Consider the following 17,374-nt stretch of genomic DNA (forward strand, 5'->3'; position numbering starts at 1 on the left):
AAATAAAAGACCTATTTTAAAGTATTCTTACCGTTCTGAAACGTTGATTTTACGGATGTCACATCCTCTGACTCCGTAACGATTATCTCTGTTTTCTTCGCAAATTTCAGGGCGCAGTCTGGTTGTACGATGCAGCCAAAGCATAAACTAGAATTAGAAATTATTTTGAATAAAACTGAACTGGGATACAACCCACTTTGCTAATCCAGAGTTTCTTAATTTGTTCTCCAAGTAAACTCGATTTTTACATTTTCATCCGAGGAAAATAGGATACGATTTTAAGTAGGGTAACATATAATAATATTATAATGAAGACGAGTTGTTGCAAGATTAACAGATGTCAACGGGAAAGGTAATTTCTCTTTCATATATGCAGGCAATAAATCTAAACTGTTAACGGAATCAGGATAACAGAGTGAATACTTATTTAAATTATTGCGAATATATTTCAGTACAATCACCGCTTATTCAAACTGATCAAATTGAGATGTGAGGTACGGTAATTAAATAATGAGAATTTTTTTTAGAACAACTTTATTAGCGATTCACTGAAAATCATTTTTACACTACATCCCAATACACTTCCCGCAAATGTACACCTTGTGCCGCATCCTCCTCTTTCTGCAAATGCAAAAAATATCTGCGAAAGTCATCCAACGTCAACGCAGTTCTAAACCGTCTTCGTATTCCATGTCTTCAAGCTACAAGCTAATAAAGCTTATTTTCTTTTATTGCAGACTTTATGAAAAGGAAATCGCAAGAAGAGAGAATTATTTAACAAGATGAGGAAATGTGCCTTTTTCTGGGAGGAGGGAGAGGGAATTTAGTCATGAAAAGTACTGAATGAACTGATGAATTTCTATGTTGTATGATCTATCCTCTCGTCTCCAAGTCTGATCTTACTCACAGATCTCTCCACTTTATAAATCTTCATGAAAAAAGTTTGCATTAACATTCTGGTTCGGTGGTACAAACTCTTTACACACAAAACCATGGATATAAAAAAAAATATTAAACATCTCTGAAACGATCAGCCCACTCACACACACTGTGATATTCAACGTTCACCTTACACGTCACGCAATTTGTTACAATTTTCAGATGGCTTTTTGCTTGACTTTAACAGAAAAGTTAATAATAATTCTCTATTCAAATTATGTATTAATCATTTCCGTAACAAACGCTTTAGAGAAACTGCTTTCACTGTGCCCTAGAATGCTAACGTTGCACAACTCGCTAGACATACACAGCAAGATACTTACTTTGCTATGCGCATACCAGTGTTGCCAATTCTGGAGTTACAAATCAATTTTGTTATAAAAGTCTTTACGGATTTAAATTGTGTTTATAACTTCTGCCATCATAGGAAAAGGAGAGAGAAAAATATTACTCATTTAACTAAATACTTTAAAGAAGAACTTTTACCTTCAAACCCTTTGAAGTCGAATTTAGAAATATTCATGGTGCATGTTGCAATGCTCGGAATTAGTTAATTCATAACCAATTCAAGTATCAGTAACATATTTTTTTTCGTTTCATGATTATGTATAAATGGAATTAAGCTTCTTGTGCCGTTACAGTTAATTTTATCATCAATATGAAAGCAAAATTATTAACATCAGAAAGGATAATTAAAATTTTTATCAAGCGAAGATATATGCAGTAGTACTTCCTGTTAGAGTCACTTCCGAATAAAGGACACTTCTGTTTAAGGGACAACTCTATTAATCCTGGTTCCGTTGAATAGGGACCTTAATTTATTTATGTCTTAGTAAGGGGCCCTGTATTTAAGTGGCACTGAAAGCAAACTTTAAAAATTAAAATAGAGTAAAAACAGAAAAAATAGAAATACTCTTTGTTAATAATCTTTTGAGGTTTCAAAGGCAAGTTTGTGCTCAGTGAAAAGTAGTTTTGTGACAAGAGAGCAATAAAATGGCAAGTTAATACCTCTCTTTTGAAAACTGCTTTACAGTAGGAGGAGGAAGGGGAACAATATATTGGGAAACAGCAAGTTGTGGTGCAATAAACAGGATATTTCATATTCATAGAATCCAAAATCCACGTTCTTAGTAAAGGGAAGAAAGCACTGTTAGTAAGTTATAAAGCAATCTAAAGACAAGGACCAGTGGGAGAAAAAAGATGGTGAGATGACTGGACCACCCGTAAAGGCACACGGAGATCTCACATTGTGGGCAGAGTTCGCCAGGTTGGCGTCAATACCGGAGTGAAATTAAGAATAGGAACTCTTCACATTTTTTAATTATGAATAAACATCAAATGACCAAGAGTAAAGCATAAAATTTCTTGTCTAATAAATTTCTAAAAAAAAAAAAAAGTTTCTGGTGATCCAGACGTCCGGATTTCGGATCATTCTGGATATCGGAAACCCGGGTTTCGGACTTTGAACAGTACATGTTGAATCTTAGCGTAATTTTTTTGTTTCCTTCTTTACTGACAAGCTATCATACATATATAAAACATTAAAGAATTAATATTGCGTTTATCATTAATCAATGCACTTCCTCTCGGATAAAATTTAATGATTTAAATTTTTAAATAATAACTCGCATCAGAACTTCGGAAATATTTATCTTACAGTAACGATGCAATTTCGTTTTAATAATGCCAAAGGAAAGCTATTCTGTAATAGTAATACTATATAACCTTACATGTCGCTCTTATTGCACGATTTTGAATATAAAAGTTTACTTTATTTTCCATCATTTATATATATATTTTTTTCATCATTAATATATATACGAGTATATTATTTAAAACAACTTTCCACTTACAAGTTGTATCATCTCAATCATTTTCCACATTTAGGTAATACAGTATAACGTAATTTACCGTCAACTATAACATATTTATTTAAGATACATCATTCAATAACATATGAAATACTCCATATTTAAGAGCATGCACTATATTTTATATATGGCATGAATATATACTCACTCTTTTACAACATTACTTAAAGAAGCTTTCGCTAGGTAAATATAAACTCCATTCTGTAAATAACGAAATAAATTCCAAGAATGAGACATGTATTTATTATCACATTATTTGCTTTAAAATATAACCAATACATATTAATATAAAATAGGATCATTTAAGAATGGAGAAAATAAAAAGATATACTTGGTGAACATATCCCAACATGTGATCTATTTCACTATTCTCCAAGAACAATGTGTCGCCTGAAAACAAAAGTATGATAGAAATATTAGTCTGCACTGCATGAATGAATTTACGTTAAATTAAGCCAGACTTTTTTTTTAAATTCTTTTCCAGATCAACATTATTCTATTTATTAATATCATATATATTCTTACATGCGTACTGGTTTTTAATGGATTGAATTCACACAGAATCTATGATAGTTAACCGATATTAAAATTTGTTTTCACAAAAGAAACGCTAAAGTTTTAATACTTTCTACAAAAGTATTCATAGAGCTCTCTTCAATATGACAGAACACAATCAGTAGTTACTATTCCAAACCACTAAGAACATTAAACCATAGATAATATAAAAATCTAAAATGCTCCACCTATATTTTTAATGATAGTTATTCTTAACAGTTAAATAAATTGAATATGATATTTACAAGTTTTCGCTAAATAATGGCATTTTAATAATGTGATAATGCACTCATTTTTCCGTTCTCTGTATTCCGATTTACTACATTACATGAATATTTCATCTCACATCATCAGAACAACTACATTACTTTAATATTTCATCCCACATCAGCAGAAAAGGATGCCAGTTTCATTTCAAAAGCTGAACAGTTCATTAGCACACAATTACAAATCACACTTATGCGCATTCTATTTTTCTCGACCAAAATTACAATTTTTCACCAATAATTTATTCATATAACATCAACTAAATAACCTTGCATGTGATCATACTATATACAGATTCGAAACCGGCGATTATAGGATTTTACATGGAAGCTTAATGGGCATTACAAAGTTTCTCAAAATGTAGTAGAGAATTTGATAGTAATTTCAAAATTGAAAAAGAAAGGCTTTTTTTTACAAAGTTTGAAACTTTTATGTAAACCCCTTGCAGGAAAATTTCTAGTTGCTAAAATGTTTGTTACATATTCTTAAGTTAAAAGTTATGCGTTCAGATTTTAAAATTTGCGGATTATTAGAAAATGAATAGGATTATTTTGTGATATCAGAAATGAAAGGAAACCTTATCCTAGAAAAAGGAACATCAATAAATCAAAAGTTGTTCGTTCTGACGTTTAATGATCCTGTAATTTGTAAAACAGCATTTTCTATTAAACTTGCAGCTAACCTTAATAAATTAAACAATATGCCTCCGAGAATTTCGTAGCATAGAATAACCTTCTGAAGAATAATAAATAGCTCAGTAATTGGCAATTTTGCTCGATAAAACTCGATTTTGTTTTAAGAAACTTTTCCAATATTGTTCACATAATGCAATTTAAATTGTTCACATAATGTATAATTCTTTTCTTCTTCTATACTTTAAACACCAAGTCATGCCAAGATATTTTCTTAGAGTAAGAGAAATAGGTCTTAGAAAAAAAAATTTTTTGAAAATCTATGTCAAATTCCCGCGCAATATACCACTGGAAAAACACATAATTTTACTCGTTTCGGCAGCTTCGGTTACCTATGGCCAGGGATGTCCAACATGTATCTCGCGAGTCTTTTTATGTGGCTCGCATTGCACGTCTGCTCCCTTCTCATACTTCTGAGCAAGAGGGAAAACTCAAATTCCAGTTGCGCCACACGCTCAAAAGCACAGCCGACACGCTATGTTACAGTAGACGTTGCACGGTAACATTGCTCTCAATACTATACGCGTCATCATTTTCGAATTATCACTACAGATTGCAAATATGTTAGACAAAAATTCTACTAATCTAGAAATGGATATAATTGATTTTCACATATATTCTACACATATGCTTAATCTCCTTTTCAGTCTGATCTATAATTAAAAACAAGGAAATCACTAAGAGATTTTTGAATACGCTTAGATTAAAAAAAGTACCCATTCTTAAAGGTTAAACCCCTGCTTTGGATTACACTACTTTCTGGAAAGTTAAAAATTTCTTTTTAAAATCAGATCCAGGATAACAAACGAACATCTGAATAACTGCGTGAATTAAAACATAATATCGTATGTACCACAGTACAATAACCTCGCAAATGCTATGCAAATCAGCTTTCACGTTAAAATATGTTTTTCTTGTACTTAATTTGCATATTATGGAATTTTTATTAAATAATGACGTAAAAACCGCATAGTTACACTTTATCTGTAATATATTGAACCACACGTATTTATAGTTTTTGCATTAACTACGTTTACAAAAGAAGATAAATATAGCTGCATAAACATTTACATTTCTTAGATATGCCTTGCCATCGTGTAACTAATAGCAAATGCCCTCCGGATATGTTTTAATGTTTTGTTCCTTTTGCTAGTTCACTAGTTCGATTGTCTTACCTTTTCGAGAAAACATACTAAAACAAACGCAAGATGGATGTTTCTTAAATTATTAGAAAACATCTGTAATGCCTTAGATCCATTTTCAGATGGCTCTGCAGGACAAAGAATAAAAATACTTCAAGTGCATTCAAAGAATAATTTATTTTGATTTCTTAAAATCCTTTCTTAATTTTTGCGTGCAAAGATCGTCAGCTATCAGTCAATTTTCTTTGATCTTCGCAAAATTAATAAAATAGAAGATCAGAAAGAAAGTTGGAGATGCTTCCTTGTAAGTAGAGGTCTAGAGATGTAATTTTTCTTGTTAAACAGCATTTTTTAATTATAACTGCAAACTTTAATCTTCGACTGGACACAAATATATATTCAGAACCTTTAAGAAAATACTTCCAACAATTTTCTGTTCCGCGCATATTTTTAATTTCTTTTTATCTTTCTGTACAACATATTCATCTTCCAATTAAGTAATTTAAGCAGACATACCTAAATTCCTGATTCGCTGACCGAATAAATATACTTCTTTTTCATCTTGTTCCCCATCCACAGCTACAGTTCCATGTAGAGTTCCAGATTGTACATAGAAATTCAGCGCACATTTAAGCCTGCAAATTTCCAAAAATTAATACGTTGTTTAATTAAGTACGTAAAACATTTTGAAACTTATTCAGAAAAAAATTAATGTTTCACTGCTTTGATGTACAAATATAATTATCTTTACATTCTTATAATATATAATAGGAGTAAGCTGCAAATTAAAAAAATTCCATTTTATTTTCTGAATATTTTACTATTTATGCAGCATTAAATCCTCATTAACTATAAAATGTGATGATACAGCACCAGACAAGAAATAAATGTTGCAGAAGATACGAAAATGCTAGAAATTTCCCAGTAAAAATACCCAGGTGTTTATAACTTCGAATAAGATGAATAGCGATTTTGACGATCAGTGAAAATGTACTAAGATCAGTTTAATTTCGACATTTGATTACAAAACTAAATAATATTACTAAAGTTTTGATATAAATTTTTGAGAGTAATATTACAGTTTAAAATTTCGATCACTTTTTGAATGAAACTATCAGGTTCAGTGTTTCTCCTTACTTGCTTGGGGAACATTCCAGAACCTGACTTGGAACAGGGAGCTTACTAAAGCTATGTTCAATAAATGTGGGAATAGACAAGATACACAGGAAGGGTAAACGAAACCCTTTATTTTTCACTCTTTACAATAATTTCCGGACTTCGGAATACAGAGACCAACCACTTGTGGTCTGAACGTAAGAATATAAAAATATTAACTAAACTCTAACTTAACTTCGGAATAATAAACAAGGGCCTACGTGGAAGATTGGCCGTATATTAACAGGAAGCCGTATGTAGTATAGAGAACTGTTAACACTACAATACGTTTAAAATTATTAAGAGGATTAAACCTCTGGCCTGGAAGGCAACCAGCAACCGAGTAAAAACTGCTAAGGCAAGCGGCCTGCTTCTACTAACTCCTTCCTCTCTCTCGCTTGGCAAAAAGCCACAACTTAAGTACTTGGCGTTCACCAGACAAATTTGCATAAATAAGTTAAAGCTTTTAATTCTGGCCGGAAGTAGAAAATAAGAAGTGATAGTAAAGATTTAATATAAAATAAACGTTAGTAAAACTTAAGATCCTTACAAAACTACTAATAACACAAGCTTAATTTGAATGTGGATGAGAAACCTTTTTGCTTAGCCATCCATTTAATAGAATAATATGAACGATAAAAATGGCAGGACATGAAATTACGATAAAATAATAGGAAATAATAATAATGATAAAAATACTAATTCGACATTTTTACAGAATATTTTAAACTGCATTCATACTATTAATAATAAGGCACACGACATCTAGTAATAATTATACATTATTTTACAGCCATGCTCTTGGCTCTAAGAAACTTTAAAATTGTGGCATTAGTGTACAACAGTTAAATGATAAACTTCAGTAAGTTTCTAGTATGCTACATAAATATATATTGATTTAGAAGAAATAATTTCTCGAATAATTCTGTATATACAGAATGAATTTGATGAAAATAATGTATGTTATCTTATTACTTCTCCAATGGAGGATATGATGATTTCCAGTCGACTTTTGAGAGACCTCCGGCAAGTGATTTTGAGTTAATATCCAGCGTAGCATCAAAGATATTGGAAGAAGCTTTCCACCTGTAAATTGAATTAAAAAAATTTTAAACTTCATAACAGTACATTGCAAAGTTTATACTATGCGTCAACAAAGTTTCAGTGCTGAGTTCATATAAAATCGGAAGCTGAAGAAAATGATATTTTTATTTCTTAAAATATCCACACAACCCTTGCAATGCACCGCTTGTTTCCTATCTTTTGAAATATTGTTAAATTTTTTATTACGGTTTTCTGATTCTCTTCACATGGTCGTTTTCGTGGTTTTTCCCATGTGTAACGTGTATACGAGGCAGTTTCCCTTAGAAAGGCCTCCACGAAGGCATCCCTCCATTTAGGCAGATAACCCTCGTGTGCTTTGCCTTGAATAGTACCATACCAATAATACCATAATCACATATTATATTATTGAACATTTTTAATTTGCAAAACTATAAATTATGGAAAACTCTATGACATATTTATTTAGATTAATAAAAAGATAAAAATTAAATGCGTCATCGGCATCATTTTGTTAGTAATATCATTATATAATCTGTTGTACATTTTTTTTTTTTTTTTTAGTGTACTGGGGAATCAAAGAAAATTTCTCAAAAGTATCATCATGTTTTCGTAAACTGATATATAGTGTTAAATTATTATATTAAATTTCAGTTTATTATAGCAGAAATCGTAAATAGCTGCATTATGTATAGCTCTTGCTTCACTGAGCTTTCGGAAGTTAATCTGCGTCCATCCGCATAATCGAGAAGCAGGTCGATTTGTTTCTCAGTGCAATCGCTGTGGGATCTTAATTCTACTGACCGATGTTCTATAAATTTAAAATATTTTGCCCTGCCTAAATTCTGTAGCTCTCTACATTCTAAAACTTTTGCCGTTGTCAAGTGCCAAATTCTTAGAATTTCGCCATCCCTAAATTTTCTTGTTCGATGCCTCTTTAAATTCTAAGAATTTTTCAGCCATTAATCTGCCTCCTGGCCAGACGTGTTTTTCGATACCACATATGTCACTGAAAAAGGTTGAAAAATCGGAATTTTAAAAGCAAACTTCCTACTTTTCATCAAATAAATTTTATCGATTAGCAGTGCTATGGAAGCATTAAAACATTTATGTAATAAATACACAAATACTTCAGAAACATTTTTTTCTCTCTACTGAAGAAAGGCCTGTCTCTGACTACCTGCGAATTTGATTAAGTTTTATCCAAAATCTACGTCAAAGCGTTTCTTTTTGGCCTAATATTAAATTTTACATTGGCATGTTCCTGTCCCTGCTTGATGTTGACAAGATTTATTCAAAACTGACTGTTCTTATTTTTTATTTTAAAACAAACAATTTAAATGGAAATCCTCAGCTTGCTTTTATTTATTTAACTAATAACATTTGATAATGTGAATTGAGATCTCTAAGTAATTTGCGTATTTGAAAACAAAAAAATTTTAAACACCAATTTTGAAGCTTTTGTTTTGGTTTGCTTTATTTTTCCTTCAAAGCAAGGGAGAGCTATCTGCCTAAAGGGAGGAATGCCTCCGTGGAGGACATTCTAAGAAAAACTTACTCGCGCCCACATTATGCACAGAGAAAACTACAAAAATTCCACTTTGAAAGGTAAAAGTGTCTAATTTTTTAGAGCGCGATTTTCCTAACAATGAATTTTAGCAATTTAATACAAGTGCTATATTTAATTAAGAATTAAAACAATGTTCTTTTGTGATTTATGTAAGGTAACTCTTTCTGTCAAAAATAATCATATGAAAATGCACCGAATTTCAGTACCATGTAATTTAGTTCGGAAACTGAGATGTATCTGTGACATCTTGTCTATATGTAGAAAATTTTTAATAAGGTTATTATGACTGAAATTTGTTTCAAAATATTCAATCAACCAATAAATGCGATGAAGGTAAACTCCCCTTTTATAAATATGAAACAAGATAAACGAAATAAATTTGTGGTAAAATAAATTACAAACATTATGTCGAAATGACTGACACTGAGCATGTGTTTGTTATTTTAATAGTAATTTAATTATCAATTAGATGTAGCTTTCAATAGGAATTAGGTATTTTAAGCCTCTTATAAATTTTTTCTTAGCGTTAAAGCTCGATAACATGAATCAAAAACAGAAAATTAGTTAAACTACACTGTCTCACTAGTCGTAAGATTATATTACTCAAATATGCATATAAAAACAAATTAACATTCTATAAACGTACATTAAAATACCGAAACGCAATAAAAATTAATAACATTTATACTTAAAAAGCAACAAAGCCGGGCTCATGTGAATCACTAGAAGAGGCGCCAAATTGGCTATGCGAATTCGAAAATTACTTTAATTATTAGGGGAAATAAGCTTCGTCAAACTTAAATCAATAAAACAAACCAAAAAAATTGCAAGGAAACCTGGAAATTAATGCAATATGCATTTCAGTGTTATTTCGTATTTATCAAAAACGAATTTTTTAACGTTTTCATTTGAAAATTATAAATAATTGGCTACATTATTTCTCTGAATTTATAAAACTACGATTAAAAAATACTTTAAGAATTATGGTATAATTATGCTATAAGAGTTATGACATTTTGATTTAATACAATTACTTTTGCTTAATACAAGTGTAGCTATTTTTATATTTATGTGGACGCGCATTGACCTTTCTGCCTCAGGTGAAAAAATATCTTGGCACGGCTCTGATAAGCAATTAAGATTAGAAATATGCACAAAATTAGTAACAATGCAATACAAAACTTCCTTTTCTGTTTTGGATTTCCAGAAAAAAATATCTTTTTTCGTCTAACCAAAGCATGGACACAAAACGTGTTCCTTCCTCCGTAAGGGCAAAAGCAGCCCATCTGCTTAATCGCCTCTAGGCGGTAATCAAAGGACAGTAGGAAGCCATCACTTAAGTGAAACGACTTGTTGATCGCCCTACAAGGAGGGGGGAAGAAAATCTAACAAAGGCCGTTTTCAGGACAATTTTGGTTTACTCCAAGTGAAAAAAAAATTGTAAACATGGTTAATTTTTACTGCAGTTTTCGAGACGTAAATAAATTTGAATGCGAGCCGCCCGGTGGGTTAAAATTATAGCCGTAGAGGAAAGATTCCAGTTTAGGGAAGAAACAGTAATATGCAAGTGCCAGATCTCGTAAATAAAGCAGATACATAAGATTTTTTGCTAGAAACGTCTTGAATAATGAAAATGATAAATAATGAAAAAAAAAAAAAAAACAAGAACACGTTTTTTCAAGATCTTCCACGACATTTTTGAAAGCAGTATCTCTACTGACGTTTTGCTTGTCAGCTATCATTCGAAAGTATATGTGACGATTTTCTCGGCAACAATTGTCGAAATTTGCCAATGTTCTTTTCCGTTCGATACTGCAAAAGGAAACCTACTCTTAAATCATCATAAACATCTTTATATTCACCGAAAAATCGTTCAAAAATTTTGCATTGTGTTAACGCTTTATCGCAGTATGCTTTTTCCAATATTTCAAACGACTCCGTTACTGTTTCACTTTACAGCAAATCTCAACTACTATACTTTGCTCTGCTTTCGAATCTATAGCAGCAAATTATTACTAGATAAAACACACAGTTAAACGCACAGAAAATTCTCTCCGTAAGCAGAAGATATTTTGTTAAAAGAAAGTTGATATGACATAGTAATAAAGGTTATGAGCTGTCATTTGACAGACTTCCTAAAATTTGTTAAAAACATTAGTACTAAAGCATTGTAAACCCACTTTGTATGCTGAAATGTAACAGAGATACAGTTGCTATTGCTTGTCTAATTATTACTGTAACCTTATAAAAAAATGAAAATGAACAGCATCTTTTAAACAGCCGTTTACTGAACATCCATAAATTTCTTATAATGTCAGATACACAGGGTGTCGACAAAGTCTCTGAACAGTTTTAAAAACTTTTTGTTTGGGAAAGGAACAACTTATACTTTTTGGTACTGGTTCCGCCCTTTCACAAGCAAAAATCAAAGATTATGTGATAACTAAGTAACACAAGCACAACCCAGACATGTACACCACTAGCTGCTCTAGCTGACGCTCCTCCAACTGTGGGTAGGATGAGAAATGGCTTTAAAATCTCGTCATGCAGCATTCCATTCCAAACAATCACTTCTGAGCTGTTTCACTTCAACTCCCTTGTGGCATCAAGCATGTTCCCTTGCGGTTTGTGGCATGTTCCCTAATCCCCGCATTATGTGTATATTAAACTAAAATTATTACAAAATCTTTTGATATACGTGTAATAGCAACAGTAATTTACGGAACTACCTCTTACAGATCGCCCACAATATCATAATAAAGTTTTTCAAGGACTTTGTGAGCACTCTAATCTCTAAAAAACGTTTATTCTAAGTACGCAGATACTTATTGTAGTGCACACACTTGGATTTTAGAATTAAAGTAATAAATATCATGTTTAAGATTATTTCTAGAATTAAAAAATAAATATTATGTTCAGGATTATTTTTAGAATCAAAGTAATAAATATCTCTGGAACTTTCGCTCAATTTAATTTGGAACAAATGTTTCGCTATTTTTTTCCGGTAGTGGGCTGATTACAGATGACTCAACCTTTGATTTGCAGTTACACGAGAAGACTTATTATGACATAACGATAAACAAAGGGAAGGGAAATTATCAAAAACTTTCGCTCCAAGTTCAAGTGAATTGTGTACATGTAATATGCTAAAAGAAACCATATGGATGCTTTCACGCGTGAAAAAAACGATTGATAAACTTGATGCAGGGTGTAGCCTGATGAATGTAATCCAAGACTTTTCGTTCAGCCACATTGCCTTTTCATGTACTTCCAAGACCCCGATAAATCATCACAAGTGCTGAAAGGTTAAATTGTTGAATACTGGCAGTTCGACCTGGGTTCGATTCCAGGCGAATGGGCTAGCTGCATGGGCGTTTATATGGTATTCCCTATGTGCAACATGGATACAAAAATTCCCTTATAAAAATCCTCTACGAAAGCATCCTTCCCCTTAGACAGATAGCCCTCGCGTGCTTTGCCATAACCAAATCAACCAAACCAAAACAAAACAGCAGTACTGATGTAAAAATGATTTGTAATGGTCGGCCAAATAAACCCAGTGTCAGATAATAACCGGTATATCACTCTGCAAGCATTAACATGTAACAAGATGTCAGGTATCGCGGTTTAGCGTGGTCAGACGCCTTTCATAAGAAGATTTATACACCCGTCGTTCTGAACACTGCATCCAGTTGGCGACCACTCATCGGCAGCTGTGTTTAGATTAACGTAATAAGCACACAGACGGAATGCATTACTACTGGGATGGTACCCCCTTGATAGACGACAGGCTGAAAAGGGTCGGGCGTTTCGATGTCACGAATTATTTTAGATACCAGCCTGATATGGAGAGGAGTAAGAATATGATTTCCTTTAAGAAACATCAAAAGAAAAGAAACCGTTACATTGGTCTTAGCATACTCATCTGAATGGTCACACTAACTTCCATATTTTCGATGGGCACAACATAACGAAGATAGCTATTGTCAAGAAGGGATATTCTTCATGTGCGCATATTCCAAGGTCTGTTGGTGAAAACTTTATTATTTATATATGAGAATGTCGGAAGACATCAGAGTTATTCAGTGGCAGAGCTCTTAAAAAAGAAGGAAATCATGCGAAAGAACTGGATAATATTAAGATTCCCTGATTTAAATTCTACAGAACATGTATGACATCGTTTGAGAAAACGCCTTTCCACACGAACACATCCCTCGGTGAACATCCATCATCAGAAAGATAATCGAGATCATCGAGAAATACAATTCTTTGAAGAACTATTTGGGTCTCTGGTGTTGACTACGAAGAGATGGTGCCAGATGCAGTTGAGAAAGGTCATATCCTTTATTAAAGGAGAGCTATTTGTTGTTCCTCCTCTTAAGCAAGCAATCATTGGTGCCAACACCATTCTTTATATAAAACCATTTTCTGCTCGATTCCACACTTTTCGGCGCGCTTCCTCCTCTTTCATCATTTCAGTACAAATTCCCTCTTTTCTATGAGATTTCTTGCAGAACTGGAACAAAAAAGTCAATCTAGCTTTTAAGTTTTGCATACTAGTGTAGTAAATACACTCTATAACAAAAAAATCGACGCACCAAGAAGGGGTGTCCGATGAAGACAAAAATTGGTGGATAGGAAGATTATGTACAGAATAGAAAATGATTAAAATTTCAGAGCAATTGAATGATTTATTTCAGAGTTATATAGTTACAAAGTAACGAGCTCAATAAGGTGTTGTTGACCCACCTCTAGCCTGGATGCAAGCTGCCACACAGCTTGGCATAGACTGATGAATCTCCCGGATGGTCTGCGGTATTCCTTACCAAATTTGCTCCAATTGTCGGGCTAGGTCATCAACATTGCTTGGTAGATGCTTCCCATCATATCCCAGACATGCTCGATGGGAGGGAAATCTGGCTGTCCAAGGAAGTGTTTAACAAGCTGTAAGACAGTTCATAGCAACATGTGCCGTATGTGGTCTGGCATTATCTCGCTGAAAAATAAGGCCAGGGTCCTGCAAAAGCAACGGCAGCAAAACCGGTCTCAGAAAGTCGTCGATGTACCGCTGTGCTGTAAGTGTGCCTCTAATGACGACCAAAGGGGTCCGGGTATGAAGGGAAATAGCACCCCAAACTATAACTCCTGGTTGAGGGCCTGTCTGGTGTGCAATAGTGAAAGCAGGACCCGGCACATCGCTCTGGGCGTCTCCAGACACATCTTCGATGATCGTCAAGACACATTTGGATGCGGGATTCGTCGCTAAAGTCTTTACGTCCCCAGTCAGCATCATTTCAAACTAATCGAGCGAAGCACCACAGTAATCTTGCTCGACAGTGTGCAGGCGTGAGTGGCAGGTGGCATAACAGTCGGTACGAGCGTAGATTTCGCTCTATCAGTAGTCTGTGAATGGTCATGGTGAACACTCGTGTGTCTCACGTTTGATGGTTGATAGCGATCAATCAGGCGCTGTGACAGCTGATCTAGCAATCACTCTGTCCTACCGATCTGTTGTGGCCCTAGGTCGACCGCTACCATCATGGAGCTGAAATTTGCCACTTTCCACCCATTCTTGCCAGAATTTTCTAATCACCGCATCTCTTCGACTTATATGACAATCGCTTCTCCGATTTGCCCAACCTGCCTCTTTCAATCCAATGATATGGCCTCTTTCAAACTCTAATAATTGCTCGTAATGAGCTCGAATCTTGCGGCGAGGCATATTTTCAGTCGTTGAAAGGTAGCCTAAATATCAATGCAACAGAAATTTTTAACAACAGTTCATGAACAACTCCTTATATACATCTTCTGAATGCACAATTCCGATGCACTGGAGATCGCGCTATTCTTGCACTGGATACCAAATTTTAATCATTTTCTTATATGGTTAAAACATTCATGCATATGAAATTTCAAAGCAATCAGACAACTCCTTCTTGGTGCGTCGATTTTTTTTTCTTTTTGCTACAGAGTGTAGTTTAAGTTCACTAATACAAGTCTCAAATTCAATTATATCAAAAATGAAACAGTTCCTAGAAAAGTTAATAAACGTTCTCTGAATAAATTATACGATTTAAACATGGCATCTGTCAGTTTCATCATTTCGTAACAGCATTAATGTTTTGTAATCTGTGCAGTTTTAATTACGTATTTAACGCAGAATTTCCAACCACTTCATAGCAACTTGAGATGAAAATTCTTTGAGATGGCATGGAAGAAAAAAATAACGACTCTCAGTTCCCATTTCTTCACATATACACACCTGTAAAGAACAGGGGTTTCTTGCAGAGAAATAAGGAGTAAATGAACTGTGACACTTAATTAAGTACATCACGTATTTCAAATATAAAAAATGTTTTAAAATGGCTAATTTTTAACTTACCAGAAAGCAAATTTTACATACACCATTCGCTGTGTTTCAGAATCTTCATCGTTCGTTTCCCTGAAATAAATACATAAAATAATTTAGAAAATATACATGTTTTAATTCACAGAAGAGAAATTTTTATAGCGGAAATATTTTTGTAGAGAATTAAGCAAAATATTTGTAAGAACCAGTACATAAGCTTAATGAAGCCTGTAATAAATTGTCTTGGTTATAATACATTTTAATATCGCCTTGATACATCTTTGCATATGTAAATTATAGAACCTCATAGATACATTCATTTAATTAAAATATTGGGACGACTGGAAGTTTGTTTGCATATTACTTGAGTTTTGCATGCGCTAGTTCTTTCATAACTGTAAATAATTTTAATAAAATAATCAATAACAATAACAACATTACAAATAATATCGATAACAAATTAACTGCCAGATATTATATGCGCAGAAGTAGTTATGAGTTAGCCAGGACTTTCAACAGAAAACTCCTGTTCATTCATCGAATAGTTCTTATATTTTAGAGCTGTCAACATATGTATTTGACAGTTCGTTTATTTGTTCGAGTAGCGCTTATTATTTAATAAAGAATACAGTTTTCGGGGGGTAAACATAGTATTTAAGTAGATTTTAAAAGTAGCCAACATCTGCAAAGCAAAACTTGCCGATTTATCGCGGTTTGGCAACATATTTTTCTAAACCAATAAGAAGAGATCAAATTCGTAAACCTGCAGTATTTTTCACTTAAAAAATGCATAAAATATATCATTATTGCCTGCCAAAAATCCAATGTTTTCATACCTTAAGTAGCCACTGTAAAATATTCTCCATCTCCTCATCGGGCATGTGTAGGACATCTGGAGATCCCCACAGGAGAACACATTCTTGTCACTGCAGGATTGTTGGAAATGGTCTGTCTTCTGCAAAAGGTAGGTTTTGCCAGATGCTAATTTCAGGTAAATGCAAGCATCCGCTTTTTGATCGCTACGCCTGGAAATACTGACGATGAGGTATTCCGACTTAGAATTAACTCCGTAACAGAAAACTTCATCCTCTCCCTAGAAAACAAATTAAATTTCGTATTGATTTAGCTTTTATAAACTATATATTTTAATAAAAACAGAAGTATACAGACTCAATGAAAAGACGAAGAAAGCAAAATAACAAACATGGAATGAAAATTATAAAAATTTGTTTCATATTCCCATTTATACAATTGATTCAATGAAGAACAAGAAAATAGGCACTGAACCTGGTGCATACAGCGAACGCTTTTATCACTTTAAACAGTAGGAGGCTGCTTACACAATTGATATTGATCGTGAGTTAGACAGAATTCATATGGCCCTACAACGACTTTACTGTCGTAAAATCTCTTTCTCTAACGCTTTACCTCTCAGATTAGATCTCTCCTTCAGGTTCTTGCTAGCAAAGAACTCAAAACTTAGTCATGACGGGCGACATCTTTTGGATTCTTTTACCAACCTTATAGAGGATGCCTACTCATCGTGAAGTCAAAAGGAATGAAAGCGCTGACCAGCAAAGAAAAAAAAAAGGACGACTGTCCTCCACAAACCAAAACATATTTAATGACATTTTCATTCTACTAAGAGACTGATAAAAGGGAAATTAACAAGATTCAAGGTTGAAATGTTTTACGTTAAAGTCAGGAATTCTTCGCTATTCTCGTTTTGATTCTGGATAGCCCATGGTTAAAGAACATTTAGATAAATGCGC

At 33.3% G+C, this 17,374-nt stretch overlaps 1 protein-coding gene across 1 annotated transcript in view; it reads right to left on the reverse strand.

The window, feature by feature from the left end:
* LOC118181217 (uncharacterized) overlaps window positions 1-17,374 on the reverse strand; it is a 119,616-nt gene that overhangs the window by 86,223 nt on the left and 16,019 nt on the right. Inside the window, exons 3-9 of the mRNA XM_035350298.2 lie at window positions 16,439-16,695; window positions 15,636-15,695; window positions 7,597-7,707; window positions 5,983-6,101; window positions 3,142-3,200; window positions 2,959-3,011; window positions 32-147 (exon numbers count right to left, since the gene is read on the reverse strand). Coding sequence (XP_035206189.2) covers window positions 32-147; window positions 2,959-3,011; window positions 3,142-3,200; window positions 5,983-6,101; window positions 7,597-7,707; window positions 15,636-15,695; window positions 16,439-16,695 — 775 coding nt within the window. The remainder of the gene's footprint in view (window positions 1-31; window positions 148-2,958; window positions 3,012-3,141; window positions 3,201-5,982; window positions 6,102-7,596; window positions 7,708-15,635; window positions 15,696-16,438; window positions 16,696-17,374) is intronic.

The sequence above is a fragment of the Stegodyphus dumicola genome, chromosome 7 (assembly GCF_044657685.1).
Source record: "Stegodyphus dumicola isolate Sdum_Otavi_A_Nest chromosome 7, ASM4465768v1".
Classification (NCBI taxonomy): domain Eukaryota; kingdom Metazoa; phylum Arthropoda; class Arachnida; order Araneae; family Eresidae; genus Stegodyphus; species Stegodyphus dumicola.